The sequence below is a fragment of the Kryptolebias marmoratus genome, linkage group LG9 (genome assembly GCF_001649575.2).
Source record: "Kryptolebias marmoratus isolate JLee-2015 linkage group LG9, ASM164957v2, whole genome shotgun sequence".
Lineage (NCBI taxonomy): Eukaryota > Metazoa > Chordata > Actinopteri > Cyprinodontiformes > Rivulidae > Kryptolebias > Kryptolebias marmoratus.
In genome coordinates, this window is record NC_051438.1 from 26,868,588 (window position 1) to 26,887,598 (window position 19,011).

Here is a 19,011-nt window from a genome sequence, read left to right on the forward strand (position 1 = left end):
TGTCACATGCTGACAGAGTAATCAGGGATCATCACGCTGAAAGATCTCTGACTCTAAAGGCAAATAAAAGAGTTCAAGCTCAAAGCGTTAGACTTTCATTAACTCTAATGGAGTTGCAGGACTGAGCTCACGTTGCTGGAAGACTGCTGTCCAAACAAAGTTTCTCCTCTTCTAGGTCATCTCCGTCATTCAGAGCCTTTCTGTGTTGGCTTGCATCACTTGTTGCCATGGTAGAGGGCACAGGAAGGAAGCCTGATGGACTCTGAGTGGATTTTGGCGAGGTCAGCATTTGACAGGCCCTTTTATCGTTCCCATCTGCACCTGCGACTCCCGTATCCTTCTGGTTTGTGGCAGATGAATGTCTCCCGGCTGTGTTGATAGTGTTTGGTAAGAGAGCCGCTGAGTATTGGAGGAGTTCTTCTGAGCATGAGCGAGCTGGAGTACTGCAGAAAGCAAAGCAAACTGAACGGTTTTGCTGCTTGGTATCTTCCTATATAATCAGACAACATTCCTCTGGCAGATCCTGAATGTGGAGCCTTTTGGGGACATAAATCAAACGAAGCACTGAAAGCTTTCAGATCTCTTTAGAGCAGCCTGGACGTGAAAACTCTGAGTCACAGAGTCAAACCAAAATTCATTTCAACACTTTGTTGCTTTGCTATCATGTGATGAGCAGTTACTTTGTGGGAGGCTTATTATTGCATTGCAACCTCCCAGAACGCTCAGCTGGGAGAGGGAAACCGGCCAGGTGGCGGCAGTGAGAAGGCCAGACTTCAGTCCCAATCTGCTCAGGGTCAGGGACAGAAGAAGGCCTCATTTCCTTATATCCTGAGGGTGGGTCACATGTTCATGCTGTTTCTGACTGTGTCTGGATGTGTGTGTACATACAGGACTGTGTGTGTGTGTGTGTGTGTGTGTGTGTATAGTTTGTATTTCAGTGTGCAAAAGATTTTCTCCAAGACCTTGATGCTCGTTTAAAAAACAAACAAACACATCAAGAGTGATACAACTTATACATGGAGGGAAATTAATTTTCTCAAACCTTTTCTTGTTTTTTTTCAAAGTGAGGAATATTTAAATGCAAAACACATCAGTTATGTGGTAATATGTAGCTAAAATTTATTTCAATAAAATGTCTACAAAATATTTACCAAACAATTCAAGTTTTTAATTTGTTTTTATCCTATATCAAGTCAAATTGTTTATTGATTTGTGCATTTTAGACCAATGCCTCAGTCAGTTTTATTGTGCGAAGATCTGTGAATGATGAAAGCATCTCTTAGAGTTATTTTAAGTTTTCATTGCATTGCTCTTTTACAATTCAATGACAAAAAACATCTGTCTATCCATCCATCTATCTATTACGTGCATGAAAACAACACCCAACACCATCTGGCTAGATTGAGCTTAAATTTGTTATTGGAGTAGCTGAGAGTCATCCCAAATACATACTCCAAGCTCTACCAGATCTTCTGACACCTTTGTTTAAAACTTTGGCTAACACTAATTTATCAATTGTTCTAGCTGAATTTGGTTCTGGAAATAACGTGAAATTCAAATGTGAAAATGAAAACAAATGTCCTTATTAAAGCTTTTATAAACATCCTTGAAATGTCCGTGTTTCTTTGGGACACAAACATAAATTCTTGAAATGCTTACAGTCTACCAAAGCCATAAGATCTGAGCCAGAAAAGAGGAAGATAAAAAAAGGAGGAAGACTGGGGTGTGACCTGTAATAACAAACCAGCAGGACTGTGAATGAAACTAGATTTACAGGGAAGTAACACCGGATATGGCTGGGTTATGAAATAACATAAGAGCCTTAAAATTACAATATGAAGAAAGAAATTCTACAGTCTTAGAACAAACTGAAATATAAAATGGCTTTGTTCTTTGACGGCTTATAATTCTCACCTCGTTACTTGAAACAATATATAATCTGCGGCTCAGGGTGGGCTTCTGGGTACAAACTTTGTCCCATTTAATAAACAGAAGGTCAAATGTTCAGGACAAGGTGTCCTAACTAGGTTTAAATGTGCACAAAGCCTCTTGAAACTTATTATTATGCCGCTGAATAAGAACAGCATTGGAAAATCTGATCTAATTACAGTGAGCGACAAAGAGTAAAATGGTTGGATTGAATAACCAGAAAAAGCTCTGATGAAAACAGTTTATAGTTAGATTAATGAATTACCACAAATACTGTTCATAAAAAGATGTACTGCTGCTCAAACCATTAATTAAGAAGAATTTAACCCATTGGTGTATTTTTATCACTTTAATTTGCGTCCAGTTGATAAAGCTTGCAGGATGGGAAACAAAACATCTTCAAGTACAGAACTGACATCCAGTTTTTTTGTTTTATTCAATATATTCATTTATTTATGTATTTGTTTGATTTGATGGTGGTGGAAGCAATAAACTAAAATCCTGCGCGAGGTTAGATGCTGCTCAGCTATAAATGACTCGACGCTTTAACCAAACAGTTGAGCTAAAATAGGAACCGATAGCCGACTCAGTTCATAGCAAACTGTCAGAAATTTCTAGAAATGGTCCGATCATTTAGCCGATCGGCTTAATTGGTCACAGTATGCAGCTTTAAAAAAAACAGCAAAGCCTGTCCACGCTTAACTGATAACAAAGTAGGAAAATGAAGATACAGCAACACCTCACTGTCGCCCACAATTTAGTTTTTTTTTTTCTTAAGCAACAATTTGCTTCTCCTAATATAGTTGTAAATGTCCAAGTCTTTTTAAATTGTTGTAAAATAGATGATTATTTAAGTTAAGCAATTGTGTTAGATACACATTTGCTAGAAAAGAAAAAAACAAAAGGTGCTATAAATCAGTCATTGGCTGCCCTGATTTCTAAATATTGGCGTCTGCATCGGTCGTAGAAAAACTCATATCCGTCAAGTTGGTTTCTTTCATGTAAAACCTAATAAAATAAAACTAGACTTAAGCTTGTTTAATTTTAGATTAAGATATATCATATGAATGAGTGCTAGCAGACATGAAAAAAAGGCTGTGAGGTCCGTTAAACTCACTTTCTGTTTCAAGCTTACATGCATTATCTTAAACCAAAGTTTAATTGCATTTCAACTATTTCACACATGACAAAACTAATCATGGTGTTTTAAAGACTTAACACACACACACAGTTTGTCTGCATGTTAGCAGACAGATGCAAAACTTGTTGAAAACGTGGCGCACAGGTAAGGGACATTTCTTGTATGAATCAGATTATTTTTTATGAAAACTGACAAATATAAAAATCTTTAGCTGTACTCTATAATTACTCCCCTACAAATCAGACAAATCCCGTTCAAAGAGAATTATTCACAATTTGCATATAAATAACATTTCAATACAACAATCAATTGTTGTTTAGAATTGATTTTTTTAAGAGAAATTAAAATAAAAACACATCTAGAAAAAGGAAATAGGATAAAGATTTTGACCTTTGCTGAGAGGTGACGGTCAGGGGAACTCGGGCCTCTCTGTGGGGCTCTGTGTGGGTCTGGGGGAGGTTACAGGGCAGAGGCTCACTGCTCCTCCTTACGCCCGCAGCATGGATGTTAAAGCAAAGCAATGTTGAACTCTGCTCCCCTTGCGTCTCATCGTTCTTACTCTTGTTCTCCTGAATCTGTGTACAGGGTTCTAGCAGGGTGTGAGGCGGACTGAGGGACTCTCCATTGGGGAGGACTAACCTAGGGACTTCATTTGGACTGATACATCACCCATTCACACAACACAGGACAGGACAGAAAGATGTAATTTATGCAGAATTGGGGACATAAAAAGTTGTCAGAAGACATTAAAACGAACACAAGAGGAGGAGGAGGGTGTTTAGGAAACACAATGATGAGTTCAAGGGTGGCATGGAGAGGGGGAAAAGGAAAAACAACAAATGAAAAATGGTTCATAGCAAAGTTTTGATGCAACAGAAAGAGTGAACTTGGGGTAGATTAGATGTTAGAACAACAACAGGACAAAACAGCTGCTTGTTCTACTTTTCAGAAGTGTAAACAGTGGTGCATGACTAATCAGAGAGCAGATATTTGGCTTTTATTTAAATATTCTGCTGCTGTCTTTCAACAGGGCTTAAATAACAAAACATCCTAAAGTTAAAATATCATCTCTTAAAAAGTTACTTCAGTCCTACAACAGCAATACACGTACAGATACCACAGTTTATTAAAAGTATGCAAAAGAATCCAACACACAAGCAGAAATTTGAAACTTGTGATCATATTTCTGAACCTGGAACTTGCAGGTGTTGATGTTTCAAACCAGTAAAAGCCAATAATCCTCCCTGTCTCAAAGCTGCTAAATTTTAGACTAAGCAGCAAAGTTCAAACTCCAGCTTCAACAAGAGCCAATGAAAACACACATCTGGTGTTCATCAGCCACTCCAGATTGTCCAGTACTGGACAGAGGCAAATAATCAGCAGATGAAAGGTTTCTTTTCTGAAATGTGCACTTTGACACCTTCTCCTGCAACTCAAAAATAACCCCAACCCAAAAATTAAACAAGAAATGGGTCTGTCTCTCCTATAGTTATATTTCTACTTTTACAATAATCCCATTTAAATGACCAACAACACATTTAAATTATTATTCATATTTTAATCAAGTGTTTTACTACTTTTCTTTGAGAAAATACTGAAAAGAACCAGCCAGAACTTTTAAATGTGGGGTTCACATGCTTCAGAATATAACACAACCATGATTTCCCCACCTGATGGATTTGTGCATTGAGTTATAACAGAACTCCTAACAGTTAGAGTCCAGAACCTACTATCTTCATTAGTTTTAGGTAATTCTGCCATATTAAACAATCAGAATGTAAATCTAATTTAAACAAAGCCAACAGTGTAAAAGCTTTATATCTTCTTTCTTATCATTTTACTTCACACTTACCTGCAGGGTCTGTCTCCCCCTACAGGTGAAGTGGCGGTACTCCAGCTCTTGCATCCTCCTCCCTCCTCCTTATCGTTTCTTTTCTTGCGGAGCGGCGTTGGCACATATCCACTCTGGTTGCTCTTGTTGGGCAGGTACTGGTTAAAGGGCATGGCCGTCCGCAGCTCGGTGACCGACGTCCGCCGCGCCAACATGTCGTCTTTATGGAGGTCTGGCACCTTCCTGTGAAGAGGGCCATCAGACTCCGAGTCACTGCCGCGGCCTAATGGGAATTAAAAGGAGGAGAATAAAAGATTAAATAAAGTTAAATTTCTTAGATGAAGCACATAATAACCACAAAGTTTATCTGTGTGGATTCTCTCACCCATTTATGGTATATCTCAGAGTTTAAACAACAAACAGCTCTATTTTTTCATATTTTAACATAGCAAGTAGGTGTCTGTTGCTGTTTAAAGGTTTAAAATGTCACATATTGTAACTTTAAATGGAAATTCCCACCAACCATTTAAAGTTTTTATACTGCTGGAGCGATGTTGACATCTAAAGAAAACCTACTGTCATTATTAAGCAAAGTGCTAAAGACAAGGGAGATGGAAAAGACTTTTATTCAAGCCTCAGCAGGAATCAGAGTGAAATGTTGGAGAAAATATCAAGGGGATGATTCAGCATCACTGCAGAAACTCTGCAACCTGATTTTCATTATCTTCATGCTGTGAACAGCAAATTATACTAACAAGAAATGTGCTGCTGTATCAAATATTTTTAAGGCATACTTTGTAATGATACTCTCATTTTTTTATTTAAATGCTGTTTACTTCCATTGTAAAACAGCCACTGAGGCGTTTTGCTGTACTTAAGGTAAAACACATAAATGTCAAAACCTTCTCAGACATCGTCTCCTCTTTAAACGTTCAACGCAATAAAAAAAACCACTCAGTTTTCCAAGTCATTGTTAAGGAGAAGCTGAGGAAGGATAGTAGGAGGCACACTCAAGTTCAAAAGAAAACTGTCGATTGATGAGCCTTGTGGCAGATACCCAAGACTTATTTCTTAAACTCTAAAATCGTTCCCAGCTGTTAGATCTTACAGGCCTTACAAAGTCTTACGGTGTTATTAAATGCACTGCATTCCAGCGGAGGAGCATGAATCACACCTGAGCAGGCTGATAGGCTGTGTTTATGAAACAAAGCAGGAATCATAAATCACTGCATTGTGCACCTTGTGCTAACTAAGGTTTAGCCTCAAGTTAGGAAGATTTTACTCAATATGCCGTTCTATCTGTATTTATTGCAAATTAAACCCATCGCTAGCTTTTCAATGTCCCTGTTAACACCTGGATTTGCAGACGTGCACTATCCAAGGACTTTCCCTACTTGGTGGGGTAAATTCCTCTGCAAGACGTCCTAATGTGATCCTCTAATAATATATGGAGGAAAGGGATAAAAATCAGGCTCGTTGAGAGTCACATGTTTTAAATTCCTAAGATGTAATGTTGGCTTTACCATAGTTTGTCTTCCTTTTTGCAAATATTAAAAATAAAATGTAAAAAATGTCAAAACAGCAGGAAATTGATACCTACAGCCCAACTAAACCCAAGGTCTTCTATAAGTTCTTCTTCAAAATGAACAGTACTTGTCCTACTGTTTCCCTCCTTTTGAGCACTTCTGTAGTCTGTCAGTGAACTATGACTCAAAGTGTATCATATTCTAAATATAAACCCACACTTTCAACCAGATCTAAGCCATAAAGTCTTTTCTTATCAGCTACATATGGAAGCAGCCATATCTGCTGGTGAAAACAAACGTCACACATGACTTGCGAAAAACTTTCTTCTTATCAATAAATGTTTACGGTTGTTAGGTCTGACAGATCTAGATCCAAAAAAAGATCTAGAGACATCTGCACTTCCAGCTATGAATGGTTCTGATATGACTCTGAACCCATCAATTGGAAACACGAATGTCCTTTCTTTCCACGTTGATCCATGTTTTTATAGGATAACGTGTTCGTTGTACACATGGAACCATAGAGCCTAAAGGAAACCTTGTATATGATGATGCTGTACTGTACCTTTTAGACAAACAGACATATTACAGGTGTAATGAAGCACTTTGCTCCTGAGACAAGACAAGATGAGACATTAACACCGTTTAAAACAAAAATTAGTTTTTGCCACACACTCAACTGAGTAGCATCTCTCCTGCATGGTTTTACATGAGTCTTTTCAGATGTCTAAACTATACATAACCTTCTAACTACATTAAAACTGCATTAGACCTTTTAACTCAGGGGTGTACAACTAATTTTCACAAGCTTGGACCAAGTAAACATTACAGTCAGATTTTGCTCCACCTCCACCTCGCCATGAAGTTTGACAGACTCTTCCTCTTAACTCAAATGGAGTAGCAGCAGGAGGTTTAAACTTATATTTTTGGCTTCAAAGTCAGAAAATTATCATGTAAACTTGGCACAAATGTGCAGCAGAGAGACTCTGCCAGCACCTACCTGCAGAGGCTGCAGGAGGGGCGAAGAAAGCTGCTCTCACACAGCTTGGGTGGCGTGACGCTGGTACTTCTGTCTGCTGCCACACCAGCAATTTAAACTGGAGACAACATCTTCCCTGCTAATTTCACCAGACAAAGTCATGATGACTGCAGCTTGATAGTGCTTCACTAGAGAGCTTTCAGCTCAATAAAAGATCTCATGATGTTTTTAATTTTCACGAGTTACACCCCTAATGCAAACATCAGTAATCAGCAGCATGCACTCATCGCACAAGAACGCCTGAGTTTAGTTTGAAATGTTTCAGTGAGACTGAAATGCTGGAACAAGTCCACAAATTGAACACAATCTACTAAATTTTAAATTGCATTAATGTAAAATAAATTGTTCCACTTTCTAAATGTTAGGAAATTAGGTCACTAAGCCCAGAGTAAAGCCATTACATGTGTTCATTAGTGTAATATAAGTTATTATAAATGGAAGCAGAAGGTGAAAACAAATGGACAACAGATATTTCAGGGAGAAAAAGGCTAAACTTGATGTCATATTTTCTTTAAAGTCCTTAAAATGATCTTAGTTACATCCTTTGATGATTCTTTCAAACAGCTTTTGTCTGGATGTCGGTGCTGCTCGGCAAAACTAGAAAACAGAAAATCACCGAAATCCCAAAATGCCTCTTTTATTAAATCTGTATCTAACTGCAAACTTGGCTCAGACAAAAGAGTGATTCCATTGCTGAATTTCTTTTTGGAATTGAAATAAACTCTTCTCTCTGTTCACCAGTTACTGTTGGGGTGAAGACTGAAGAATACAGAACAGGTTTTATATAAAGGTTGTGGCAGGAAAACGTGCCACGTTTGCATGGCTGCTAATTGTGACTCGATGATCACTGTTATATTGATCCCTTTCCTCTAGTTTGTTCCTGAGGTTATGATCCGAACACGGATATTGTGATGACCTAATCAGCACACTCCCAGAAAGCCGTTCAGGAAAATATGCAGATTTATGAAGCTTTTATTCTTCTAAACATGGATGAAACTTGACTATGTGACTAATCATCTTGAGTTACTCTTGGTGAGTAAATCTTGTGCAGTAAAACCAACAGGGTTTGGGATAAGGCCTTGAGGCAGCTGTGCATGCTGATCTACTGAGGCAACAGAAAAACAGCAGTCTCTCATCACAGTGACAGGTTTCTGCATGTGATTTTTATATATATATAAAAAAAAGTTGAATGTCCTTTGTTTAGGTTGTTTTGGAAACTAAGACTGCAAAAGCTGTACAAGTTAGGATTCTTCTGTTGGTAAAGTAAAACTTAAACTATAGGGTGTATTTTTTAAATTTCTAATAAATTAAATGGCATAATCCCCATAAGTTTAAAAAACAAACTGCATCTTGATAACAACCGTGAATTTGGAGACAGCAGTTTCCGTTTCTCTTCCTGAAAAACAAGCACCAAACAGGACGCACAGGAGCGTTATGAAACGCTCTGTATTTTCCCACATGCAGCTCAGCGCTGACGTCCACGTCGTAACGACTGCTGTAAACTTTTATAGGCTGTCTTTAAATTTTAAAGGGTCAAATTAACAAACAACATAGCAAGCAACAATTTTCAACAGCAGCAAAAAATAAGTTTTGGAATAAAAAAAACAAAAAACTGTTTTAAATCATAAAACAAGTCTAAAGCTTCTCTGTAGTTTGTGTTCAAAACAGATTAATGCTCCCATGTGGAATTAAGTGAAAAACAGAATTAACAGAATGCTGATCATTTATCAACAGATTTTCTGTCCTAAATCACAAATTCCCACGTACAATAACCAGAAGATAATAACATTAAAAATATGAATCCAACTTTATGACTTTCACTGTTTAAACTAATGCTCAGAGTCTTTAAAGTGAACATTTTTCATCCATTAATATAAACAGCAACACTAAATATGTTTTCTCTTGCTTATCTAAAATAATTTTATTTAAAACCTTCCTTATTACAACATTTTAAACAATGCAGATTTTTTCCATTTAAATAGAGACAGGCAAAATTCTTGCTTTTTAAAACATTGCATATCAGTTTAGTAAAACTTTTATTGATAAAACATATTAAACATCAAAGGCCTAGCATTCCTTGAAGGAATGTATATTGCCTGTCGACTTTAATGCCAGAGTTTTAAACTTAAATCATCTTTTAATGAGAAGAGACAGAGTTATAGCCGTTTTGATCAAGGCTTGTAAATAAAGTCATGCTTAATCTCATGCCATATTGCAAGATGTCAGGTTTATCTTTTAGCAATTTAAGTATGCCACTCTGTTACTACCAGATTTTAGCTCTGTATCTCTAAAAATGACTGGGTTATAATCATTTTTGTGTTGAATAAGGCTGATTAGCTGTGGCTGCCATCTTGAAGCAGACTCCAAACATTAATGAGTCATAGATGTAAACCCAGTGATTAAAGTTTAAAATACATCACAAACTTCATGAGCCGGTTTGCTAACAGGAAGGCAGAGATGACTGTAAAAGGCTAAATTTTAAAACCAGATCTTGCACAATCAGTGGGAGCTCAGAGCATGTGTCGTGGATCAGTCTTAGCTACTACCACACAGAGTTTAGCTCAATATCTGTAAAAATGGCTGAGTTGCTTAGACAGACAAGGATAAAAACATTATCACTTTTGGCAACAAGTGCTAATACTCAGATTTTCTGAAACTTCAGATTGACACCAGATAATGTGAATATAGAGCCGACATACTGTAAATATGTAAAGCATGGAAGAACAGAAGCTGAACTGTGGTGTGACTGTAATTTGACCTTAACAATGCCGGCATTGTTGGCACCGAACTTCTCTCCTATTTATAACATATATGGATCCTGTTAAAGGTAAACAACGATCATACAGTAAATTGCTGTAAAACAGGCAGGGCATTTAGAGCGTTCGCAGTATTCTTTCAAACAGCCTTTAACAAACACTGGGCGTTAGCCTGTGAAAACACAGGCAGGAGAACAACAAGCTTTACTACACTGAAAACAGAGGGACAATACACCTCTACGTTTATCTATATACTTTATCTGTACACCCTGACCTTTATAAACAAGGCCAGGATGGAACTGTTTCACATCTAAAAGACAGCTTTTGATGCAGTGACACAATGGCTACTGAACAGATTTAATCAGAACATTTTAACCATAAGACTAATAGAACAAACTCAATATTAACAGTGTAAACTGGAGCATTTCCTACCATCGCTACTGCCGCGGGCGACCAGGACATCCGGCGACGGGGTCTGTCGTGAGCGCGAGCCGAAGGAGTCCAGGCTGTCGAATGAATCCTCGCGTCCGTGGCGTGGCGGAGAGAGGGAGTCGCTGCGCTCAGAGTCCCAGCAGTCGATGTAGCCGCTGTCCCGAATGCTGCGCGTGGGGCTGTCTGCCACTTCTGCCTCCTGAGATCGGGTAAATGAACACACAGATAAAGTTCTAGTAATGCATGCACAAAAAACATCACATTCGTGTAATTTCCTGAAAAAGTTTAGTTTCTTTTTCATAGTTCTTGGGATTAAAAGTCTTCAAACTTCAGTGATAAAGGCTTTAGACTTTAGTCTCAAACATCTCAGCTAACTTCCACATCTGTTTAGTCAACAACCTTTTTCAAATGTTCTTATTATCCTCTGCATATATCATTTCTCTTCACTCTCTCGTCACCTTTGTAACCTTTTCCTTTTGACAGTTAAATTGTGTCTTTGACACTAATGGAAGGTGGAGAAAGACCTTTCCTGTTAGTCAAATGACTTCCTTTTCCTGACCCCTGGATTCTGTTGTGCAACTCCAAAAGCCTCAAGGATAAAGGCTCCACAATAGATGTGAAATATCTTTGGCTGTGGAAATGGAAAATTGTACTAAAAATAAAATTAGACCAGTTTCTATTGCAATTGGTAAATCTTTGCTTTGAATTCATCACTGGAAGTATAGGAAATGTTTGCCTTTAGTCACATTAAAAAGCTAACAATTTAACTGGAAACTGGAGTAGATTTAAAACTGAGCTGTCTGCAGTGTGAAATACCACTAAAGTTATAGAAAGATAGCAATGTCTAATACTTGAAGACACTTTTATGAAATAGATGTAAAACCACTCTAAATGTCCACCTGCTTCTTGCTTTTCAGTCACACTAAGTTAAGCTTCCTTTCAGTGGCTGAAGTGCAGAGAATGATGCACTGCCAACTGAAAATAATGGGTTTTGCATAAATTTGAATTCCATTTTAGTGCAGTAACTTTTTGTTGCATGGAAATATGGTTTTGTTTTGTTCATGAGCAACGTGTGAACATCTGTTAAAGTGATTCGGTTCAGTTGGCAGTAATATCCCTCTTAAAATGCAGCAAAGGGACGTCAGATCGTGGAATAAATAGCACGGTTGTGACATCATTGCTGTGACAAACTGTCACACGGAGCACATTTTGTCAAACCAGTTCCAACTTTCTCTGCCCTTTTGGACAGCTTGAGATTTCCACCAGAGTCCGGTTCTACACAGGTCACGACTGGACCTGGGGCGGATGAGGTTATCCTTTTACTCAAGCTATTTTCTGGGAAATTTAAGAGAATCAGGATTTCCAAACTTATTAAGTGTATCCCGAAGTAAGCGGTGAAGCAGAGACTGTGTGTCTTGCTTCAGGTCAGACTGGCTGGACATTTAGTTACTGCTCCAACCAGCTGTTACTGCAGAGAAACAACAGCAACTGCTGCCACTGTACTTAAGATATTTATTACTATTTTTAATCCATAAGTATTACATAATATGACTTCTCAAACCTTTCGCATTTGTGACAGCAAGCCCTCGAATTCCTTCAGGTCCAGCGTGGGCCCGCTGTAGGAGGTACAGCTGTTGGCAGCACGACCAAGCCAGTAGATGGTGATTAAAACCTGAGGAGAGAAAAAAAAATATATATATATGATACTGAAATTTGGTTTGTAAAGAAGGCTGGCACTGAAGGAAAGCATGAAAGAGAACTCAGATACACTAAATACCATAAACTACTCTTGGAGCTTAATTTAAAAAAAAATTATATGTACAAATTCATCTTTTTATTCCTCCAAACTCAGAGAAAGAAAATATATTTGAGACACAATTGCTCAGCCTTTGAAGAGGCTCCAAGTGCTTCTAAGTAGTAAAGAAGTCATGCTGATGATATATCTCCTTGTTTACATCTGTATTTATTGTTCAGAATCATTAAAAAAGTCATTAAAGCAGACACACTGCCTACAGTTTTACAAAGCTAAAACAAATAATATGTAAATAATATATTTATTATGCCAGGAATATGGGTTATTACTTAATTTCTAATAATGAAAATGCCTCCTTGAGGTTTATGCTCTTCTGCATACACAAATGTTCAAATAACACCTCAAATCAACACTGTTCAGTCAACTCTCAACTCAAAATGTGCAACTTAGGTAGATTTACAACATTCATTTCTAACAAAGGAAGCAAACCTGCATCTAAAAAGGAGCAATGACACAAATTATATCACTTGTTTGATGGTAGGTAAAGTTAACAAGACAGATGATGACCCCTCAAGTTGCTTTTCTTGTCATTTTCACGTCCAGCCTTTTCCACAGAAGTTAAATGTTAGCAAAAGCTTCCTGCACAAACACGACAAGCCCGAGGTATTGTTTAGGCCCAGAAGCCTGTCACATGTACCTTCTTCTGGTGATAAATGAAACCTTTTTAGTGGCCACTGTGATTAATATTTGCCTGCTACCTACTTTAACCTTTCAGTGCCTAAATGACCAGATTGGGCTCAAATTTCTCAAACACAGAAACACATCTGAAGGGGCAGTCGAAAAAAAAAATCTCTCCTTCTGTTCTTCTGAATCAATGTTTGTAACCTAATGCATCAAGGTACTTCTCAGTGTAACCAAGGAACTAAAGCTGACAGCATTTACATTAAGTTCCTTTGTGGCCAGCTTAATGCCTAGTGTAGAATGAACAGACAAAGTCTGAGATTATGCCGGGCTGCCCCTTTAACACTGTTAGCAAAGTACTTTCAGCTCTATTTACAGTGTCCATGTCAACCTGCACTCCACAGGGACTGCTTTGATAGGAGAGCTCAGCGTAGCTTAATGTGTTTATTTCAGTTGTACTGTCAGAGCAAACAACTTCTGTCATTCAAATACACAGGAGGACAAGCAAAGACACTGGCCTGCTATTCAGAGGAAGCAAAAAGCAAAACGTTTCTGCTAAAAAAAATTTTACTCTTTAGGTGAATAAAGCCTTTATCTTTACTAATGGGTCAGTGGAGATGAGCTGCAACTGTGCACACCAGATTTCTAATTAATTTAACTTAAAAAAGGGATAGTCCAGTCATTTTTGATGTCAAAATGTTATTATTGTACTCTATCAGTTGTGACATCAGTCATATAGCACTGAGTCTGGAAAGAGGCAGAAGTCATTGTCTAGGTTAGACTGATGGCTAGCCAAATGAGGTCCCCTTTTTATTGTTTTTCAGGCAAATAAAAAAGCTTAAAAAAAGACAAACCAGTGTGAGAGAACGCTACATTACCTGATATTAAAACACAACGTTTTTGCATTTTGTTTGTTTAATACGTGGCTGTTTTCTCAACCGAACAGTGTCCATGTTACTGCAGATGGTGTTAAAGCTGTGAATCTATCAGGCTGCCGGGAGATGAGTAAACTTTTGAACTGACTAGACATGCTGATCCCGAGGACTGATTCGTGCACTATTGTAGGGTTCTCAACTTCCCGGCCTGAGTCGCGGAGCTGCGCAGCTCTGTTGCTTCACATGTTCGAAAAATTTGTGCAACAACTTTTCTCTCAAAACAGTTACAAAGTCTTTGTCACCTCTCTAACCCATCTGGAACCCATCTGAATTTTGCTGGAAGCAACTCCAACCTGTCTGAAGAGCACTAGAGTTGTATTTTATGTCGTTTCCCAACAGACGCAGCTCAGTGAGGTACTACCTTAACTATTTGACAGAACATCACTTCAAAAATGAGCAGACTATTCCTTTAAAAATGAATGCCAGAAACTAATTTTGTAATTCATATTCTCATAAAGTCATGCACTTCATCTTCCAGACTGGTTTTTCCAGGAAAACGCTGCAGGTAAAGTGCTGTAGTTAGTCTGCAGCTGCTGTGCTGAAGCTTCACTGTAGGAACTGTGTTGCAGCAATATATGGCACTTCAGGGTCACCAGTGTAACAAATGCCCTGTCCCGATGAAAAATAGGTCACCATCAAATGTGTTCCACTTGCTCAATATGTATGAGTTCAAACACATCCATATTGATCACAACTATACAACCACAATGACAAACATCCCACATCTGTGCCAGCATCATTTACACATGACACACCAAGCCAACCAGCTGACACACACATCAAACTGGAACCTGGACACAAGCACTGAGGTACAGTAGCTGAAGGGAAACATTTATTTACACACGTCCCGTCTTACAGGAGCTTTGAGTGACAGGCATAACAACAAGAACAGGCTTTACAGAGAGTCGGTGAGTAGTTTCACACTTGCTTTGCTTCATTAGTTTCAGCAGCTGTCTGCAGCGACACAAGCCTTGTCAAAAAGACTGAACTGAAAATAACAGCTATCTCTTTGTTCAAACACACTTAGTGTAAGTCCTGCATGCACTAAGGTACAATACACCTAAATAAATAAATACAAATAAATGCACTTATGATATTAACAAATATGCACATGTAAAGATATGTTAATGTGCATGGAACAATTCACAAAGTGCTAAATACACTTCTAGATCCTTTACAACATTTATCAAAGCTTTTATCCTAAAACAACCAGCACATCTATTTTACACCTTCACCCACAAAACAAACACATCATGACTCCAGCAATATTCCATTAGGCATCTTCTACACACATTATCATCACATCTGTTTGCTAAACAACACCTTCCTGTCCACATCAGCAAATTTTTAATGCGGGTTCTTCACCTCTCAATATTTGATGTGTTGCAGAAACAGCTGCTATCCAAATCGCAGTCCTCAGCTCTGTGTGTGCACGGCTACTTGTCACAAAAGCAGGTCCTGGCAAAAAAATGACTGGTGGCTGGTAGGTTTCTGAGCCATTTCCCTCTGCTGTAAATGCTGCCTAATGTGGCTGAGGCTCAGTGTGTTTACTCAGCTAAATAAGCTAGCAGGGGCAGCAGGCTCTGCAGCGGGACACATTCACTTGTTCAGTGCACACCAGCATCACAGAGAGAGTGGAGGAGAGAAAGTCAGCAAACAGAGAACGAGTGGAACTGCAGAGTGGGCAGGGCTAACAGAACTGTTTCTACTCCTTAAAGAGGCATTATTAGCAAAAAATAAAATAAAAACACTGGATAAACGATATGGTGGAGATGGAGATATCATATATCAGAGACATTTTGCAAACAGACAGTGTTGACGTTATTGTTGATGTCAAAGTTTTAGACAAAGATGCGTTTGAATGGGTTTTGAATGACTCTCAGCTACTTCCACATCCAATTTTAGCTCCATAACGGTAACATTGAGTTGTAGCCTTTTTTGTTTTCTACAGTTGCTTAGCAGTAGTAGCCATTTTGAATGGGGTTGACCCCAAAAGTTAATTAGTTGTAGATTTACATCAAATGAATCTTTTATAAGTTTCCTTAAAATCTGTCCAGTGATTCATGGGATATTTTGCTAAGAGACAGGCACAAGATGGAGACAGTGAACAGAAATGGAAACAAACCAACTCCTGCGTAAACAGACACTGTGGGTCAAAATAACAGTTTTCCATCCAAATAAACATTTATCACACAAATTATTCCACTGAAATCTAAACAGAAACACTTACATTCTTCAGCTTTCGACTGCAGTCACTTCCCCTGGAGAAAAAGACAAACAGTTTGCCGTCACTAAAACAATTAACAATAAAAACATAATCCAACTTTAATATATAAAAAACAGATGCAAAAATAAAGGTTACTGAAAATACCCCAAAATCTGCAGTAGTTTCAGTCCAAGCAGGCAGATTAAACTGACTAATAATGTTTGCTTTTATTTAATAGTTCCAGCTGCTGAATGAGCTCAGTTTTTAGTTTCGATGAAGCACTGTGAAATGAAATGTCACGCAGGAACATTTGAGCTGCTTATTACTTTGAATCAAAAAGGGTCCATTTCTTTACACGATCTTTAGAAGGAACATTCAGACAGGTGTCACAGCGCTGGATGAAAGTTATGACTACGAACTGATCTCAGAGAAGTGAAGTGCACAGACACCACAGCTGTGGCCACTTAGCGCTACAGATGTACCAAAATTATAGGTTAGATATATTGCAAAATATCAAGTGGTGCTATACATAGGAACTAACTTTTATGAGGAAAAAAATAATCCTTATAGAATAGGAGGCAGAAATAAAGGAGTAGGATGGAAAAAAGACTAAAACAGACACACAGAATGCTTCTTCACCCCAGTGCAAGGAGACTTGACACTTAACTGATTTACTCTTCTGAAGCAGAACAGAGATCGACTTTTTGCCAAAAAGTGTGCACAAACATCTTTAACTCTTGAACTCTGTAATTTTTTTTGCACCAAAGCAACACCCACAGAGTGTAATGTACATTAGATAGAAAGTTGTTAAAAAAAGGAAGAAAGAAAAGATGTTCAGAGGACGTGTGACTTGTGGTTATGGGTCCCACATTTCAAAGATAAAAGGAAGAAAAACTCAAAGTCAGTACAGCTGAAAACAACACGTGGAAGATGGAGATTTTGTCAATGATTGATTGACAGAATTGATTCATTTTTATTGTGTGAATCCTGATTAAGCATTTACACTATTATTTCCCATTTTTTTATTTTTCCATACAAAATTACAGCCATTCATATATCAAAATATACATCTTATTTAGGAATGACTTTTGTTTTTTGTAACTTTTATACTGTTCAAAGTATTTAACTCTATTCACAAACGTTTGCCCCATACAAATATAGATTTTCTTTTAAATCTGCTTCAACATCCTTGCTCCATTTTTGTCATCTTATGTTACATTTAGTGTTTAGCTAGCATTTTGCTTCTTTTAGCTTTGAACTAGGCTTTTTTAACTTTTAGCTAGCCTTTTGCTAATTTTAGGTTTTGCTCTTTTTAGTTTTTACCTGGTGTTCTGCTTCTTTTAGCTTTAACAACTCAGTTTCAGCTTGTTCAGCTAAATCCTTCCTCTCTCAGCATTCACACTGCATTTTAGCAGAAAATGCAATTTCTCTACTTTCGAGTTTGAATTCATGCTCCACATTGTGAGGAAGTTTTTAGGTTAGTTTTTAATGGCCTGAGGCTCACAGAGATTAACTGACTGAAATGGAAAGTAACACCTAAATGCCAGCCCTATGAGTTATCCAAGACAGCAGACACCTAAGAAACACAAGAATAAGATGGCAGAAGAAGAAAGTAGAAGTAGCTGGAGGGAACAATCCGTAAACCTTCCCTCCTTTTCTTCATTTTCTCTCTGTCAGCTGAATAAACAAGAGAACAGGTTCCTTTTCTCGGCTTATTCTGTACGCATATCTCAGATTCCATAATGTATTGGATCACATTTAGAAGTCACAAACATCCGTACAAGTTTTCTGTTCTTTTTGTCTCCATCAGTCAGTATTCATGGATCTTATTATTGCAGCATCAATGATGGACAGACACAGTATTGTTAAAAAAGTAAAAATTCTAAACATATATTCATTTTTATTTTGTCTTTTAAAAACACAGACATAATATTAAGTATGAATATAGGGCTGCACTAAATCAGGACTTATTCGCACATTACTTGTCACTGTTATAGAAAATCAGCAAATTTATTTTGTGTTTTTGAAAGCTGCTCTTTGTGATAACTAAAAAACAAATAAAAAAATATAGCAGCCATGTGCTTTGAAGTGATATAGCTTATTGGAAACTATACATAATGTAGAAACTACAGAGTTGTTGCTTTTTAAATAAACATAATAAAAGTGGCCTCTTGATGTAACTTCCTATTAACATTTATTCATGTCATATGATGGGTATCTGAACTGTTTTTTTCTGTAAATAAATTAAGTTGGAATTAAGACAACAAATGTCAAAACTCTCCACACTTTCTGAAAGTACAGAGTTGCAGCAGCACGGCTCACATCGATATTAGCAAAGCTGTTTGTTTTTATTTAACAAAGGAAATGTTTTTTACATTTAAATTACTTTGTATTTCATAACTGACATGCAGAGACCCACAACATATTTCTAATCTGAGGCCACAGTGAAACAAAACCTGCCCATCTTTGCAGATCTTTGTCTGAGGCTCTTTTTAGACGAGTAAATGCTCCAGAATCTTCTGAGTGAAGTACAGAAACAGGCTCATGCACTGGTATAAGGTGCAAGAAAATAGCATCCTGAACAACAGAGGATTACATAACCACTGAAAATAGCACAAAGACACTTGAACAATGACACCTCAGTTTCCTCTCTGCTTGTGTTAATGCTACAGACTTTCCTTGTTTTAGTCTTATAGAATAACCGCGTTTAATTTAGTTTCCAAAGCAGGAAAATTATCTTTTCACAGAATAAGTAAACCCAGAACCTTTGTTTTAATCACAT

The 19,011-nt window shown here is 37.7% G+C and overlaps 1 protein-coding gene across 5 annotated transcripts in view; it reads right to left on the reverse strand.

Annotated features, from left to right (window-relative positions):
• The window catches only part of LOC108236661 (LIM and calponin homology domains-containing protein 1), a 66,400-nt gene that overhangs the window by 19,156 nt on the left and 28,233 nt on the right, over positions 1-19,011 (reverse strand). For 3 of the 5 annotated variants that reach the window (XM_017417483.3, XM_017417488.3, XM_017417487.3), the window contains exons 5-9: positions 16,254-16,284; positions 12,216-12,326; positions 10,655-10,853; positions 4,923-5,184; positions 132-443 (exon numbers count right to left, since the gene is read on the reverse strand). In XM_017417483.3, coding sequence (XP_017272972.1) covers positions 132-443; positions 4,923-5,184; positions 10,655-10,853; positions 12,216-12,326; positions 16,254-16,284 — 915 coding nt within the window. Of the gene's footprint in view, positions 1-131; positions 444-4,922; positions 5,185-10,654; positions 10,854-12,215; positions 12,327-15,388; positions 15,612-16,253; positions 16,285-19,011 lie in introns of those variants that run through there. The other 2 variants (XM_025006181.2, XM_017417491.3) reach the window with 2 other exon arrangements.